Raw genomic sequence first — 18,829 nt, forward strand, 5'->3', positions numbered from 1 at the left:
TCTTCCTTATGGCATCCACAAGGAATTGGGCCTTTAGTCTAGCAGCACCTACAATGCGGAATTCATTGCCTTCGTATATTAGGCAGACATCCTGTGTCTAGTTTTAGACGGCACCCCCAAAACAATTTTATTTGCACAAGCTTACCCTGTCTTTCAACTCTGTGTCATGTTTTTCTGATATTTGCCTGTTGTGTTTTGATTTTATGCACACTGTTTTGACACCCTCCTTGCTTGATTTAGCAATATAAAAAATTACATGGAAGTAAATATGTGAAGGGACGCGGGTGGTGCTGTGGGTTAAACCACAGAGCCTAGGACTTGCCGATCAGAAGGTCGGCGGTTCGAATCCCCGTGATGGGGTGAGCTCCCGTTGCTCTGTCCCAGCTCCTGCCAACCTAGCAGGCAGAGTGCAAGTAGATGAATAGGTACCACTCTGGCGGGAAGGTAAACGGCGTTTCCGTGCGCTGCTCTGGTTCGCCAGAAGCGGCTTAGTCATGCTGGCCACATGACCCGGAAGCTGTACGCCGGCTCCCTCGGCCAATAAAGCGAGATGAGCGCCACAACCCCAGAGTCGGTCATGACTGGACCTAATGGTCAGGGGTCCCTTTACCTAAATATGTGGCAGGCTCTTCCATGAGGCCAGAGACCATGTCTCAGTTGCCTTGCAATGGTACTGGGGTTTCCTCCCAGCCTTGGGCTTGCTTTTGCAAAACTTCCAAGATTCAGATTCAGCAAGCAGTGGAAGAATGAAGGAATGCAAAGAGTCAGGGAGTGGGCAGTAGCCATTAGCAGTTAGCCATGAGATGGATAGGAAATTGTGCCTTATCCCTTGTCTGTTGGCAGTCTCCCTTCTGTGGATCTTCTGAACGGAAGTGGAACAAATCACAAAAGTGCGATACATTAACTACCGTAACTGTGTGAATCTGCCCTTGGCAGAAAGGTGCTTGCAACTGTTTATACCCAGAAGTCTTTTCTGAATTTTAGTCAATAAGGGTGCTGCAAGGTTGGTGGCTTAATAACTGTTCTTTTGTAGTTAACTGGAAGCAAAATTGTAACTGACTTGCTACATTATCCGGGATGTTGCACTCAGCTATGATCCTTCTATGCCACCGCCTCTTCTTCTTCTTTAGTCAATAACTTAATAATTGAACCACCAACCTTTTGGTTAAAAGCCAGATGCACTAACCCATTGTGCCACATTACTGATACTATTGTTGAGGAATCCCTTATAAGCTTCTGGGGAATTTCAGGAATTTTGCAAAATATAGTACAGTATAAAACTCCTGCTCTAGATTGAAGTAGGTTTGAATATTATAGAATGAATGAAAAGTCCTACTTTGTGGGACAAAAACAGTTACTGTACATTATTGGCAAGAAGCAGAACATATGCACTTATGAAGGGTGAAAAAGTATTACCCATTTCTGTCAACCATTTGGCAACCATTCCATAAATCTCATCTAGGATAAGTATCACAACAAGGTTAATGATGACAGCCGTTGCTGTCACCGTCACTCGGACATTAGACTTGGTTGACTCGTTGGGACTCATGGATAGTGCTGCCGCTGTAGTTATCCGGTATACAATCACACCAAAGACCAAGGAAAACGTCAGTGAAATCTGAAAAGAGACACACAGGTATTCATAGATATGCATACATTCAAGCATTTTTGCACATACAGTAAATCTACTTGCCACAGTTAATGAGCTTGAGTGGCGTTAGAGAGCCCAAAGGCCCACATATTAAACAGCTTCCTCTGTGAAGGGAAAAGCTCTGCACATGGCTGGCCAGTGGGTTTTCTCCACTGACCTTTTAGGTTTGGATTAAATAGTATTGGTACGGGGCTGTCCCTGCTTATGCCAGCACAACATCATCCAGTTTGCTGATCTCAATTCCGAACTACATGGGCATGGGAGCACCACTAATTCTAGGATATTCAGTACTGGCCAGAACTAAAAGGTAAAGGTAAAGGACCCCGGACCATTAGGTCCAGTCGTGGCCGACTCTGGGGTTGCGGCGCTCATCTCGCTTTACTGGCCGAGGGAGCCGGCGTACAGCTTCCGGGTCATGTGGCCAGCATGACTAAGCCGCTTCTGGCGAACCAGAGCAGCACACAGAAACGCCGTTTACCTTCTCGTCGGAGCGATACCTATTTATTTACTTGCACATTGACGTGCTTTCCAACTGCTAGGTTGGCAGGAGCAGGGACTGAGCAATGGGAGCACACCATGTCACGGGGATTCGAACTGCCGACCTTCTGATCGGCAAGTCCTAGGCTCTGTGGTTTAACCCACAGCGCCACCTGGCCAGAACTACCAAGTGTCAATTTTGCATGTGCATCTAAATATGCCCCTAGAACACATGAACAAATGTGGCTGCTTATCCTGTTGAGGGCATGCTGTCCTTCAAGGACTCTTTTGGTGACCCACACGGTAGGGTCTCCTGGTGAGTCTGCATCTCCATGATTGACAGTCTATGCCTTTGGTCAGAGAACTATTATTCTCCTTGTTGGATCTGTAAAAGATGACTGCTATTAGCATCTTTAAAGGTAAAGGGACCCCTGACCATTAGGTCCAGTCGCAGATTACTCTGGGGTTGCGGTGCTCATCTCGCTTTATTGGCCAAGGGAGCCGGCGTACAGCTTCTAGGTCATGTGGCCAGCATGACTAAGCCGCTTCTGGTGAACCAGAGCAGCGCATGGAAACGCCGTTGACCTTCCCGCCTATACCTATTTATCTACTTGCACTTGACGTGCTTTCGAACTGCTAGGTGGGCAGGAGCAGGGACCGAGCAACGGGAGCTCACTCCGTCGCGGGGATTCGAACTGCCAACCTTCTGATTGCCAATCAGAAGCTGACTCTTACTCCAACACTGGAAAGGGAACATCATCTTTGACTGCACTGGAAGGCAACAGGCTAGTTGACTGTCATAGACCAGCCACATCCCACTCTGCCTGGCACCTCCTTGGCACCTGCTCAAATGCTGCAATGCAACACTTGTGGCACCAGTGCACAAGACATGAGTAAAGCAACACATGTATATGTGCAATATCTGCTGGAGTTTGTGGCCTGGACTGTCTCTCTCTCTGCCTGGTAGCTCAGTTAGGGTCTTTCCCAGTGATGCTTTTTGTGATGCATTGGGAGAAGGTGACTAGATAAGACAACCAGGAACAACAAGGAAGTATTGTCAGTGCCTGGGTGGCAGCTCAGGAAGATGGTGATTGGGGAGTGGCTCAGGCAAAGAGCAAGAACAATGCGACCACTGTGCTCCAACATCCACGGTCTGAGATGTTCTGGGAGGGGCAGCCACGATCTGGCAAATGAGCTGGTAATTGAACCAATCCGGCACCAAGCACTGAATCTGGACTTTGTGGTGCAATTGACGTTTTAAACTTTTGCAATTCTTAGTCCATCACCAATTCAGTCTAAAAGAAGGATACACTGAGGGAAAACAGCAAAGGTAATACATATGTTAGAGAATATTGATTCAGTCTGAAGATCCATGCAGTCAGGGCAAATTTAATATAGGCCACTGTTAAAGAAGCAAGGAAATAAAATGCAAAATTACCATAAATAAGATAGATGCAAAGTTCACTAGATAGCCAGGGGTACGGTCTTTCCAGGTCAGTTTTTCCTTCTCATCCTAGTACAAGCCATAATAGGGAAAACATCAGTTATGATATTAAGTAAATAAATAAGGTGAAAAGTTAAGCGCAATTTGGAATCAGTGTGATGAAATACAGTGCAATCATAAACAGTTTATTCAGAAGTCCCATTGGGTGTTATTCAACTAAGTTTTAAATACCTTAATCAAGTTTCTTAATTTCAATGGGTTTACTCTGAGTAAAACTTAGTTCACTATCACTGATGGATTCCAGTAGATCTTAGTCCCTAATAAGTGTGCAAATGATTTCTGCCTTAGTTGTTACTATGCCCCCCTTCCTTGCCTTCAATTAGATATTATCTGTTAATCTGGGTTTTTCTTAGTTTCTTTTTTCCCCACTCTTAAATTCAGTCCTTCACATCTCCACACCATTTTTGTGATTTTTTTAAAGTGCGTGTGAAAATTTATCAGTGTTTCAGTGTGTCATTGCGATATTTGGAGAAGTGCACATTTCTGTGCTCTCATTCCCATATTGTTTTGGGAAGTGCAAATTGGGTAGATTCATACATTATAATGCAAACCAAACCAAATTTCTTGCTCATCCCAAATTTTACCCAATATATGAAGACACATTACTCTCATACGATCTATAATTGAAAAAGCGGACTGAATTTTTACTGTAGACATTTCTTCCCTAGGTCCCCCCGCTCATTTTTTAAAATTAGAAATTAAGAACTACTATTTGTCTTATTTCATTGTTTCCTCTGGCTTACTCATTCAGTCAGCAAGCAAATCTATTATGGTCTACCTTCTACACATTATATCACTAACATGCCTTTCATGTCATGTAGCAGCATCAGTAAATAAAGTTGCGCTTGTGACCAGCAAAATATGTCCCTCCAATTCCCACACCACACAAAGAAACACACATATTCACAGCTGCTTATATTATTTTCCTAAATATGGCTATGCCATGACTTCTGAAACAGAAGAGTAGCTGTTACATCTAAGTCAGGGGTGGCCAACTCCCAAGAGACTGCAATCTACTCACAGAGTTAAAAACTGGCAGTGATTGGCCCCCTTTTTGGGGGTTCAGGTCAAAGTTGTTGTTGATCTTTTTTTAGGGGACCCAAACTTGTTGAGCTTCATTGGGGGGAGCCAGTGATCTACCAGTAATCTAAGAAAGACGTCCAGTGATCTATCGGTAGATCACGATCTACCTGTTGGACAGGCCTGATCTAAGTCATGTGGCTGGCTGAATCGAAGACTTTTTCCACCAAAAGGGTGCACCTATTTCTTAAGAACACATCTGCTTTTGCAAATCCCAATCTCTCCCTGCCTCCCCCCAAAAAACCATCAGCAGAAGCGGCCAAAGAATAGCTACAGGTATTCATTTTTATAATGCAACTATGGTCAGAAGGGGACACGGGTGGCGCTGTGGGTTAAACCACTGAGCCTAGGACTTGTCGATCAGAAGGTCAGTGGTTCGAATCCCCGTGATGGGGTGAGCGCCCATTGCTTGGTCCCTGCTCCTGCCAACCTAGCAGTTCAAAAGCACGTCAAAGTGCAAGTAGATAAATAGGTACCGCTCCGGCGGGAAGGTAAACGGCGTTTCCATGCACTGCTCTGGTTTGCCAGAAGTGGCTTAGTCATGCTGGCCACTTGACTCGGAAGCTGTACACCAGCTCCCTCGGCCAATAAAGCATCGCAACCCCAGAGTCGGTCACGACTGGACTTAATGGTCAGGGGCCCCTTTACCTTTACCTTTATGGTCAGAAGACAAACTAAGGGGACCTGCGTTATCACCCTCTGGAAATCTTGTATGTGTCATGATGACTCAGGACTGCTTGCATATAAGAAAACTGGATGAGAACAAAACTCAGCTGCTCTGATTCTTCCTCTCCCGACCTCCCCTCCACCTTATTTTGAGGAGGGTGGGAAGTGTGTGGATGCAAGGCCTATGTACATATGAATGTACGAATAGTACAGAAAGCCGAAGAAGCACTGAATGCATAAAGATGTCCTGGAAAAGGTTAGGCCACTGATTCAGCCGGGCCAATGATGCTTATACCATCTGGCAGTGGCTCAGGAAAACGCCCTTCTAGCTCTGGCGACTTAAGTTCAAGAAGGACACTGACAAACTGGAACGTGTCCAGAGGAGGGCAACCAAAATGGTCAAAGGCCTGGAAACGATGCCTTATGAGGAACGGCTAAGGGAGCTGGGCATGTTTAGCCTGGAGAAGAGGAGGTTAAGGGGTGATATGATAGCCATGTTCAAATATATAAAAGGATGTCACATAGAGGAGGGAGAAAGGTTGTTTTCTGCTGCTCCAGAGAAGCGGACATGGAGCAATGGATCCAAACTACAAGAAAGAAGATTCCACCTAAACATTAGGAAGAACTTCCTGACAGTAAGAGCTGTTCGACAGTGGAATTTGCTGCCAAGGAGTGTGGTGGAGTCTCCTTCTTTGGAGGTCTTTAAGCAGAGGCTTGACAACCATATGTCAGGAGTGCTCTGATGGTGTTTCCTGCTTGGCAGGGGGTTGGACTCGATGGCCCTTGTGGTCTCTTCCAACTCTATGATTCTATGATTCTAAGTTTCCTTCTTTGTGATTTGGGCTGTTCATTTTAGCACAAGCTTTGTAGATATAACACAGCCTTCTATATAGAAATTTTTGAGCTACAATCCTAAATATCCAGACCTACCCAGGAAAAAGTTCTACTGAACTCAGTGAGTCCAATATATGATTGAACTGCTGACTGTTTTTCCACACCATTTTTAAAAATAGTTTTAAAATCCCAAGAAAACAGATGTCTTAAAGAGAATATACAAGGGATTGACTCAGGAACTTTATGTGCCCTGCCACTTCACATATTGCTAGAATATTCACTGTAGAATGGCTGCTATTGAGCATTGCTCTGGCTACTGGAACTCCAGAGGTTTTATATGAGAAATCATGTGCCATTGTAACAACATTTAATTTTCTTTTTAACTGATTGTTTAACAAAGCCACAACTGATTCATTTTAACTTATCTACTTCTTATATTTAAGCAAGCAAGCCAACCAAACACAATTACTTAAAGTTGACTGAAACTAAGAGGATATATTTCAAATTAATTAAACGGTTCAACCAAGCAAAGCTAAGTAAGCTTTGGTTGGTACGTTCCAAAGCCCATAAAAATAGATTAACTTTTGAACTTCATTTGAAAAGTTCAATTTTGTTTCTGTGGGGTTTTTCTGTGTCACAAAATCAATAAACTATCACCCTCCCTACATATTTTACTTATGAAAGGAGCATTTTTACTAGGTTAATTATTGGAACAATAAACAGATACCAAAGAGACAGAGCAATTTTTAAGACTATAATTTCATTTTAATTACTCCAGTACCATAGCAGTATTTGAACTGGATAGTCATTAAAGTTACTAACATACAGCTTTAAGATTAATGTCATGTGCCTACATCTGCTCTTCCACAAACTGTCAAATAAAATCACAATTATTCTGCTGCCTTCACAATGCTTTTCCTGCTAAAATTTAAAAAAATAAAATGCCTTGCTAAACAGGTTCCACCTGTCCAAGCTTTTACATCTCTTGACAGAAAGTATTTTATCACAAATCTATTGCAAAAATTACCCATTCAACCAACATTATTTGCTATAATAAAATCAACTTTGGCCTAATGGAAATAAGCCAGTTGGCAAATTTACTTTGCAATTTGTATTGCTCAAATTACAATGTTATGCTGAAGTCTCTTAGCAGCACTTAATGGTCCTTTCGCCTGCCTCTAGGTTACAGATATTTTCCTCAGTAGTATTGGAGGAACCTAACAGGGGGAAAGTGTTGAAATGGTACCTAGAGAATAATTCACTGTCTTGCTGAATCCTTCCTTCCCTATCCAACATACAATACTCTTATATGAGAGACACACTTTTCCTGCTCTGTTGACACAAAATGGCAATCACTGATTTTACCCAGCAAACCACTGAACTGGTTGCAACTGGCCAGATGTTGGCCTCAGCTACATTAGTAAAGAAAAGTCATTTTGTATGCATAATAATAATAATAATAATAATAATAATAATAATAATAATTTGTACCCCGCCTATCTGGCTGGGTCCCCCCAGCCACTCTGGGCAGCTTCCAACAAAACACTAAAATACAATAACCTACTAAATATTAAAAGCTTCCCTAAACAGGGCTGCCTTTAGATGCCTTCTAAAAGTTTGGTAATTAACTTCCGGGTTGGCGCCATCGCCGAATGGCGGACTCCCTCCGAGCTCCGGAGGGAGCCGGCTCGGCAGGGGCTGGGTTTTACCGCACCGGCGATGCGGGGACCCTTAGAAACCACGGCCACGGGGGCCGTGGACTTGGAGACTCGGCTAGCACCGCTAGCGCCCTCCCGACTCGTGAAGGAGCCTTTTTAAAGGCTACGGATCGGGTGCCGGGGAGAAGCGTGGTGCTTTGAGTCCTCTGCCATCCCTGCCGAGCGAAGCCGCATGCCATCCGGCGGAGAGCGCTGACTTCTTCCATTGAGAATTTGGACTTTTAACAACAACCCGTGAGTAAATTGGAAATCGGGTTTAAAAGAAGAAAAATTTTTTGGATTTGAGACGAGCGGGGGGGGGATCTAAAAAGGAAGTCAGTCCCCCTCCCTATTGTAGACATTTTAAAACAAGGATTGGGAAGCCAAGGCCCAAAAAGAACGGTATCTTTGCTAAAATCAAGAATTCCATGATGGGAAAGTACAAGAATTGTGCTGGAGGAAGAATTGAAGGAGAAGGAAAATGCACCCCCCTCCCTGGGAACCGGGGCGATTGAGGAGTGAGCCTGGTGAAAAGAGCCGGTGATTTTGACAGCTGTCAAAGTAGCTGTCAAAGTCGGAATTTTAAAGAGGATTTTATTACAAGGACCTTGCTGGTCAAATTTGTTACAACTTGATATAATTTGTTAAGACTTGAATACAAAATGGCGAAAATACGGAGAACAATCGGATTTTTGGAAACAAAGTTACAACAACCCCCCTAGAGGAGCTTCGGGACATTACAAAGATGGGCGTAAGCCGGGAAAAATACAACACTTCGGAATTTCACAGAACTGGTTATCTCCTGGGAAAGCTGCAAAACTGAAACTGAATCTCGTCTACAGGGTGTTTAGACTAAAAGGAGACAACAGAATACTTTACTGAAGAAGGAAGGGACTGAACGCAAGTTTTTGTTCCTGAATAACAACAACCCATGTAGAGTTACTAAACTTCTGAATAAGAAAGTTTTAGCAGCGGAACAAGAGGAAGCTGGACTATAACCTTGAAAGAACAATGGGGGGAATTTTATAATTTGACATTTTTAAAGATTTAGGAATTAATTTTTAAAAAGTAATCCTAAAAATGGGAAATAATTCTGCAAGGAGTTGGGGGAAAAATGGGATTGATGGACTTAAGACTTCCAGGCTGGAAACATAGATTGGAGGATAAGGGAAATTAAACCGGGGAAGGGGAGGGAGAATTAGAATCCAAAGGCTTGCAACTATTTTCTGAATTGGTTTTCTTTTTTCTAATATATTTCTTATTTTTTTATACTTTTATTCTGTGTGCTTTTACTTTAATGGGAAAAAAGGGGGACATTGTGGAAAGAAAAGGGGGCGGGCTATGGGGAGAGATCTTTTGCTTTTTTTTATCAAGGGTGTTGCATAAGGTTTGTATAAATTTAAATTTGAACAATGGGGTATATAAATTGTGCTTTAAATCAGAAACAGAACTTGTGGAAACAACAATATGAAAGGGGAATACGGTAGGGGTGGGGGAAGGGGGGAGTCCCAGAAAGTGGATGTTTGAAAATAAGGTTTTGAATGTATCTTCATAATTTCTTTTCTTCTCTTTCTGTATTTTGGAAACTTCAATAAATATTATTTAAAAAAAAAAATAAAAGTTTGGTAATTATTTTTCTCTTTGACAACTGGTGGGAAGGCGTTCCACAGGGCGGGTGCCACTACTGAGAATGCCCTCCGCCTGGTTCCCTGTAACTTGGCTTCTCACAGCAAGGGAACTGCCAGAAGGCCCTCGGTGCTGGACCTCAGTGTCCGGGCAGAACGATGGAGGTGGAGACGCTCCTTCAGGTATACTGGACCTGCATTATAAAACACTGCAGCACCATATGGTTCTTTCGCAACTTGATTTCCCTTTACGAAGGGGGCGGGCTGGTGTGGAGGACTCCCTGGTCCTGAATGGGGTAACTGTGCCCCTGAAGGACCAGGTGCGCAGCCTGGGAGTCATTTTGGACTCACAGCTGTCCATGGAGGCGCAGGTCAATTCTGTATCCAGGGCAGCTGTCTACCAACTCCACCTGGTACGCAGGCTGAGACCCTACCTGCCCGCGGACTGTCTCGCCAGAGTGCTGCATGCTCTAGTTATCTCCTGCTTGGACTACTGCAATGCGCTCTACGTGGGGCTACCTTTGAAGGTGACCCGGAAACTACAACTAATCCAGAATGTGGCAGCTAGACTGGTGACTGGGGGCAGCCGCCGAGACCACATAACACCGGTCTTGAAAGACCTACATTGGCTCCCAGTACGTTTCCGAGCACAATTCAAAGTGATGGTGTTGACCTTTAAAGCCCTAAACTGCCTCGGCTCAGTATACCTGAAGGAGCGTCTCCACCCCCATCGTTCTGCCAGGACCCTGAGGTCCAGCGCCGAGGGCCTTCTGGCGGTTCCGTCATTGTGAGAAGCAAAGCTACAGGGAACCAGGCAGAGGGCCTTCTCGGTAGTGGCGCCCGCCCTGTGGAACGCCCTCCCATCAGATGTCAAACAACTACCTGACATTCAGAAGACATCTTAAGGCAGCCCTGTTCAGGGAAGTTTTTAATGTGTGATTTTACTGTATTTTTGGTTTCTGTGGAAGCCGCCCAGAGTGGCTGAAGAAACACAGCCAGATGGGCGGGGTACAAATAATAAAATATTATTATTATTATTATTATTATTATTATTATTATTATTATTATTATATACCACTCTTTTAACTGAAATGCTTCTTTCATTTGTATAGATCCAGCCGTTATATAGGATATGATACTACAGTCCTGAGAAACCCGGGACGATAATTCCCACAGTGAGGAACAACATTCTCCCAATATCACCTTCCAAAACCTTCTGCTGGAATCACCATAATTAACGACTGTGGGACTCTGGCTGGCAGACTCAACTCCGAGAATGTGACTCAGCCACAAAAAAGTTATTGACAGTGATTAAAAGTGACAAGCGAGAGGAGGACGCTCAGGCCTTCCCACATTCACTGGCTTCTCCTTCTCCCCAGAGGCCTCGTGTCCTGGGCTGACCCTCATATGTCTGATACTTTCCATGTAACTCCTCTGAGTGTATTTTCCTTTCTACAGGATCTACAACATGATATAATTGTCAGTTTATTTATTTATTTATTTATTTTTGCAGATAAATTTTTATTGGAATTTACACAAATAAACATATCGATATATACAAAGTTCATTTGAATAACTTATACATATTTTGTCCACCAAATTATACAAAAAATAAAAATTTACAAAAAATAAAAATTTTGTATAATTTTTTTTTATATAATTGTCAGTTTAGATGACATGCTAACACTCCTTATATTAACTCCTATACAACGTGCAGCTATTAATGCCCCTTAAAAATAGATGAACTATAATAGATTATTAAAAAGGAGTAACAGCAAGGATCAGATTCTAATCAAGGAGACCTGATGAGAATAAGACTTCAAATGCTATCTGGGTACCCCTTTGGGAGCACTGAGTTTTTGTTCCTCTTTACCGCAACATAAGAATTGGGCATTTACACCAAATATCACCAATTTTCAGGGCAAATGTAGAACATTATGTTTGGGGGCAGGAGGAATCTGAGGCATTTGAGAGACCAGCAACATATATCGGATGGGAGGGGCAGTTTGCACATCCTGAATGGTGATTCATGGAGGACCTGAATGGAGACCATTAGGCAAGCTGTTTTGTGTGTGCCACCCTCTGCCTCTCATCATCACCAGGAGTCCTGGGGGACGAGGTCCAAGGTTACTGAAGAAGTTCCATTAAGTGTGCAATGGCTGCAAAACCTGGGACCAAAGTTGCCAATTATTTCCCCCTAAACTTAATTTTGAGGGAATAAGAAATAATTTAAATTTTAAAAATATCCAGGGAAGACCTGCATATCTCTCCCTTAGCACAGACACCCTCATCCCAAGTCTGATCCTATGACTGATGTGGATCTCAGACATAGAGTGTTACCCACATTATTATTCCCTTTTCTATATTAATTTTGCTATTAAAAAAGCAAGTCTGCACAGCACAAATCACTTACATTGGTACATACAATCCAACAGAACTCAGTGGTTCTAATGGAACAACTTCTTAAACTTAAAAGCATCAATGTGGCTACAAAATGGAATCATCCTAATACCGTTTCATTTGTGCCCAAGCAAGGACAACCAAATTAGCAACAGATTAGGCATCTGGAAACTTTTAACAAAACGTGCATCGTTATTAGGAAAAGATTTGTTTTTCTTCTGCTGGGCATCATTCCTTAATGTTTTGTTCACCACAAATGAGCTTGATCAGATAGGAGAAAACTAAACAAAGAACAAGTTACTTGTTTGTGCAAGGAAACAAGTTTGTTTTACATTTTTAAAAGGTGAAATTCAGAATGGCATTAACTTCAGGGTATGACAGTAGCGACAAAACCAACTGAATTTGGCAATCTGCTTTACTAAGGGCAGGAAATGTTCTGTTCCTGATGGATAAAGTTCAAGCTAGGCAGAACCTACTTGACCCTATGGCTTTTCTGCTTTCCCAATGAGTACCTAATACTAGATTCTCAATATCTGACGTAGAAAACTCCATGGCAACACATTACATGCACATGCGTGCGCGTGCGCACGCGTGCACACACACGCACACACACAGAGTTTTCAAGATGTGCAAATGTGCTCAATGAGCAAGTTCACACTGTCATGAAGTGATATAAAATGACAAGCATATTTCTAAAGCCCAAACCTATGTATGTTGTGTCTCAACAGGCTTGTGCTACGCAAAGTTAGGATATGGCATCACCCTGGGACCTGCAATGTGCGGCAGAGGACTCTGATGAGGATGAAGCTCAGGTTTCTTCTTCAGTGGGGAGAACTATCCATATGCCATTTGGGACTCTTCCAACCAGATGACACAGCCGTACCGAAGAACATGACCGCCCATCGACCAGCCTTGTGGAAGTCAAAGACTGCAAAACGAGCGTCAGGTAACAACCGCGACAGCTCCTCTAGGCAGGCAGAGCTGACCACACTACATAGAGCTTCAGCTCCTTGCTGGGGCAACAACTTCAGCCAGCTAAACAAGGGTGTTGTTTTTCTCTGCCCTCTGTGCAAGACAACCTCTGATTGCACCTTGTTTGCTATGGTTTGATTTTGCAAATGTTGACTGGACTTGATTTGCTTCACCTGCCTCTGATCTGACTTCACCGGATGCTACCTGCTTCAGGTATGGGTCTCAGGCACGGGTAGGCAAACTAAGGCCCGGGGGCCGGATCCAGCCCAATCGCCTTCTCAATCCGGCCCATGGATGGTCCGGGAATCAGCTTGTTTTTACATAAGTAGAATGTGTCCTTTTATTTAAAATGCATGTCTGGGTTATTTGTAGGGCCTGCCTGGTGTTTTTACATGAGTAGAATGCATGCTTTTATTTAAAATGCATCTCTAGGTTATTTGTGGGGCATAGAAATTTGTTCATTTCCTCCCAAAAAATATAGTCCGCCCCCCCAACAAGGTCTGAGGGACAGTGGACTGGCTCCCTGCTGAAAACGTTTGCTGACCCCTGACCTCAGGTACTCATAGAAGAAGACAGGTTAAGGTATACCAACAATGAGGCAGGCTAGCACATTTCAGAATGGCTTGCTGTCAGCTAGGTGAAATATTGCCTTATGCACACACTGTTTGGGAAATTTTAGAACTCCTCAATCTGCATTGCTAATGGAGAAGATATCTAACTAATCGTTTTATCTATCATCAGTTCTCCTATTTGCAAACTCGGGTGTTGAGTGCTGACAGAATTGGAGCCAAATGCATTCCACAGCTAAGTCTGACTTGGGAGCCCTTCCTTCAATTAGTGGTTGATGTTTGTAATTACTCTGGGGCGAGAGAGAAGCACTATATGCATGTTGCTATTATTATAAGGAGATGGTAGCCAGGTCCCACACATAGCAGCTCGTATTGGGGCAACAGAAACAGGTCTCTTGCTATCCTCAGCAGCCCAGCTGACACTCGCCAGACCTAATTTTTAAATTGCTATCAATGAGGGTAGCTGGATTTTCACATCCTTGCCTCTCACTCTCAGCTCCCATCTCCAATATGAGAAAGACAACAACACTGGCCTACCTTACACATCTGGTGTAAAGATTACCAAGGTCAGGTAGTTCAGAAAGCAGTCAACCAAATGGCACTCTCCCAGTGGGAAGGAAGCAAATTTCAGTCTTGTAGTTCTTGGTCGCAACTAGGGCCAGGGCCTTTTCAGTGCTGGCCCCAACTTGGTGGAACGCTCTGTCACAAGAGACTGGGGCCCTGAGGGACTTGACATCTTTCCGCAGGGCCTGCAAGATAGAGCTGTTCTGCCTGGCCTTTGGTTTGGACTCAGTCTGACCCTTATGTTTCCCTCCCCTTATGGTTTTGATCCATAGGCTACTTTTAAAATGAGGCTGCATTTTAAATTGCATTTTAACCTGTATTTTAAATTGGTTTCTCCCCCCCCCCCCATTATGATTTTACTGTAATTTTACTGGTGTTAGCCACCCCGAGCCCGGCTCTGGCCGGGGAGGGTGGGGTATAAATGAAATTTATTATAATTATAATAATTATTATTATAAATGAAACGGATTCTAAAACTTGCTCTGTGTTTTATATTATCTTGTTTTCATGCTGAATTTTGACAATGCAATGCAAGTAATACCACCTGCAAATGGAGAGAGTATAAGGCAAGGCAGGAGATGTGGGAAAACATCCAAAACATGGGGAGTGGGGCAGTACGAGAAAAACTGGTATGAATATGAGATATGCATGTGTGTCGTGCTTCCTTGACAGGTTTAGCCCCAAAGCAGACTGGCATGCTGGAACACATGTGAGTAGGATTGCCAACTCTTTTAAAAAGTGCTATTTGAACAGGGCTTGTGGTGGAACATTTGAAAAAAAGGCTAAAGGGGGAGTGGAATAGTCCTGAAATGATTTTCTGGAAACCGTCCAGAAAGAAAGCAAAAGGGCAGTTTGGGCTTTTTTCTGTTTAGGTGACAGTCCTAATGGTAAAGGGTAAAGGGACCCCTGACCATTAGGTCCAGTTGTGGCCGACTCTTGGGTTGCGGTGCTCATCTCGCTTTATTGGCCGGTGTACAGCTTCCGGGTCATGTGGCCAGCATGACTAAGCCGCTTCTGGCGAACCAGAGCAGCACACGGAAACGCCATTTACCTTCCCGCCAGAGTGGTACCTATTTATCTACTTGCACTTTGACGTGCTTTCGAACTGCTAGGTTAGCAGGAGCAGGGACCGAGCAACGGGAGCTCACCCCGTTGCGGGGATTCGAACCGCCGACCTTCTGATCGGCAAGCCCAAGGCTCAGTGGTTTAACCCACAGCGCCACCCGCGTCCCTAGGTGACAGTCCTGACTGTGGCCAATTAAGCCAATTGCAGCCCATCGGTTATGTATGGCAGGTGATCGGGAGCTTGATAAACCTCATGTTTCTGCTCTCTGTGAAAACCAAAGCAATAAAAAATAAATAAAGGAAGGGGGAAACACTTGGTAAACCACTCTCCATGGCTGACAGGCTGCAATTCAGCTTGGTAGCTCTGGATCACAAGTTACACTGGCTGTCACAAAGATACTGCCCAGTTCGCTAAGACACTATTTCTTTTTCTAACTTGCCCAGTACTTAATGAGTGAATGCAGCATAAAACAGACTGCAGGACCAGCTTTTGTGCCATGTCAAAGCACACCTTCTGTTGGGTAAAAAGCCAAACTTTCCTGAGCCTGCACAACTCAGGGCTTATCCACACTGCTTCCTCTTGTCCTGCTGTCCCGGAAAATCACTTTTTAGCACTCAATTGGAGCAAACAGCTATTCAGGTTTTCTCTGAATTGATGTTTGCTCCAATTTAGCATTGAAGAGTGCTAAGGAGCAGTGCAAAGGCGAAAAGCACTCTGATTCTCTAGTCACAGGCGAAGTCCTCCGTTTGGCTTGAATATCAAGCTCTGAGTTATTTTTTGTGGCGTTTGACTCCTAGGATGGGTCATAAGGAAAGGGTTAAAATAGGTGTGATGTGATTGGCAAGGGGGGAATAAAAGTTAGAGTGGGAGGTTTTGAAAGTCAGTTGAGTTGAGGGTTGAGGTTTGGGAGTTGAAGAAGGAAGAGGGAGGTTCAGGCGTGGGTTGGTAGAGTTGTATTGTGAGAGAGTGAGAGGAATTGTTAGGTGGAGTCAGACAGTTGGAATAATCAGTTTGGAGTTGTTAGGAACTAAGAATAAGAAACTGTCAAGAAAAACTAACTGAAACCATAAGCTTGTTCCTGCATTTAAAAATAAACTTGATTATTTGTTTATGTTAATAACTGACTGGACTCCGTATGTCCCCGTGAGAAGCGGGGTGGTGGCAGCGGAAAAAGCAATCGCAGTGGTGGCACAGGGTCAACAGACTGTCAAATGTCCGGGGGCCCTGTGTGTGATTGCCACACTTGTGTTCATTTAAATGCCTCTCTTCCCTTTTCCAACATGGTAAAGAGTTAAGCATAAGAAATAGCCAAGAGGGACAATTAACTGCTGAAGATTTTAAACGCACTGCAATACTTTATCTGTGACTTGCCCTTCAAGAAAGGTGCTATGATGTCATACCCTGTCTATAGCAAAACCTCATCTGTGGTTATAGTTTGATAACACTTTCATTAATGAAAGGTGTGCCCCCTGCTTAATGCCTGACACAGGGAAAAAGTGTAACATCAGCAAAATGTTAATAGAGAAGGAAACATGGTTCTTCAGACCTCCCTATATACTTGCCCATCAATCTGCCTAATTGTTACCTTTTCACCTTCTGAATTCCTGCTTCCTTCTCGTTTCTGCTGAATGTTTCTGCTCAAGGGATAAAGTTGCATTTCACTCTCAAAAGGCAACCAATCCCAAGTGCCTCTTCCTACCAATGCACCCACCTCCTCTGCACTGCCAGCTGGGAAGCTGGATAATATTCCTGGTTACGGGGGTCACCTTTGGTCCTGGAGGCCACAATTACTGGCCCTACACTAGCATTTGCTTTCGCTTTGTGCCTCTGCTTGCAAGATTTCTCTGACAAGTTCGTAGACATGCAGAAAGGGTTCAAAAGTCTGCATCGCCACGTAGTGTTAGATGGGCATTAGTGAGCCTGGCCCCTGTCTCTCAGCAAAATTCTAGGTGTATTTAGAAGCACCTGCTTGGGTAAGACAAAGGAGATGGTGTTGGACTTCTGGGGGAAGAGAGGAGAACCTGCCCCATTGTATATCGGGGGGAGGGTGCTCCTTTAAATTCCTGGGAATTTACAAAAAAAAAATTTTTTCCTTCCAGTAGCACCTTAAAGACCAACTAAGTTAGTTCTTGGTATGAGCTTTCGTGTGCATGCACACTTCTTCAGATACACTGAAACAGAAGTTGCCAGATCCTTCTATATAGTGAGAAGGTGGGGAGGGGTATTACTCAGAAGGGTGGTGGGAATGGGTGATTGGCAGATAGCTGTGATGAGCCTGTTGACGACTCTTAACGACTGCTATAGGTCTTACAGGAAAAAGCAAGGGGTGAGAAGGTGAAAAATGGCTTTGTCATGTATAATGAGATAAGAATCCAATGTCTTTGTTCAGACCAGGTCTCTCCATGGTTTTAAGTTTGGTAATGAGTTGCAATTCAGCAGCTTCTCTTTCCAGTCTAGGCTCATCACAGCTATCTGCCAATCACCCATTCCCACCACCCTTCTGAGTAATACCCCTCCCCACCTTCTCACTATATAGAAGGATCTGGCAACTTCTGTTTCAGTGTATCTGAAGAAGTGTGCATGCACACGAAAGCTCATACCAAGAACTAACTTAGTTGGTCTTTAAGGTGCTACTGGAAGGAAAAATTTTTTTTTTGTTTTGACTATGGCAGACCAACACGGCTACCTATCTGTAACTGGGAATTTACCTTAGTGAGGACTTCACTTGGAAAATCAGCATAACTCAGGTGGTCAGAAAGGCCCAACAGAGACTCCATTTCCTCAGGGTCTTGCGAAAGAACAATGATAAACAACAATTGACGAACCCCTTTTGCCGGTCCACAATAGAAAGTGTCCTTTCATATTGTATCACAGTGTGGTATGCTGGCCTGACAGCCATGGATAGAAAGTCTTTACAGAGGGTGGTGAATACAGCCCATGATATTCCTGTCCCTTGAGTCTGCTATATGACATCGCAAGGGATCGTTGCCTTAGGAGAGCGAGAAAAACTGTCAGGGATGGCTCACACCCCAGCCAGCACCTCTTCAATCTTCTACCCTCGGCTACCCTCGGGCAGGAGATCTAGAAGTATAATCAGCCATAACAACAGGCTAAAACATAGCTTCTATCCATGGGCTGTTAGGCTGTTGAATGGAAAATAGCATAGTGAAATTGACTTGCGAGGTGGTGAGTTGTTTGATAAGAGACTGAGTGTTTGGGTGGGTGGGGGGAGGCTCATTTAATTTCATTGTACACAAGTTGTACAATGACAATAAACGTATTATTATTAAATGTTTTTAGTCAAACTAGTTAAGTATCTTCAGGTAGGGACGCGGGTGGCGCTGTGGGTTAAACCACAGAGCCTCGGACTTGCCGATCAGAAGGTCGGCGGTTCGAATCCCCGTGACGGGGTGAGCTCCCGTTGCTCAGTCCTTGCTCCTGCCAACCTAGTAGTTCGAAAGCATGTCAAAGTGCAAGTAGATAAATAGATACTGCTCCGGTGGGAAGGTAAACGGTGTTTCTGGCGTTCGCCAGAAGCGGCTTAGTCATGCTGGCCACATGACCCAGAAGCTGTATGCCGGCTCCCTCGGCCAATAAAGCGAGATGAGCGCCGCAACCCCAGAGTAGGACACAACTGGACCTAATGGTCAGGGGTCCCTTTACCTTTACCTTTTTATCTTCAGGCAACCTATGCATTTAACTGCAGGCTGGCATGCAGATACTA

General features: G+C 44.0%; 1 protein-coding gene across 2 annotated transcripts in view; it reads right to left on the reverse strand.

Annotated features, from left to right (window-relative positions):
* The window catches only part of ANO2 (anoctamin 2), a 145,410-nt gene that overhangs the window by 33,403 nt on the left and 93,178 nt on the right, over positions 1 to 18,829 (reverse strand). For both annotated transcript variants that reach the window (XM_083615565.1, XM_083615566.1), the window contains 2 exons: positions 3,567 to 3,641; positions 1,417 to 1,618 (listed from right to left, as the gene is read on the reverse strand). In XM_083615565.1, coding sequence (XP_083471691.1) covers positions 1,417 to 1,618; positions 3,567 to 3,641 — 277 coding nt within the window. The remainder of the gene's footprint in view (positions 1 to 1,416; positions 1,619 to 3,566; positions 3,642 to 18,829) is intronic.

The sequence above is a fragment of the Podarcis filfolensis genome (assembly GCF_964270895.1).
Source record: "Podarcis filfolensis genome assembly, chromosome: 5".
NCBI lineage: Eukaryota > Metazoa > Chordata > Lepidosauria > Squamata > Lacertidae > Podarcis > Podarcis filfolensis.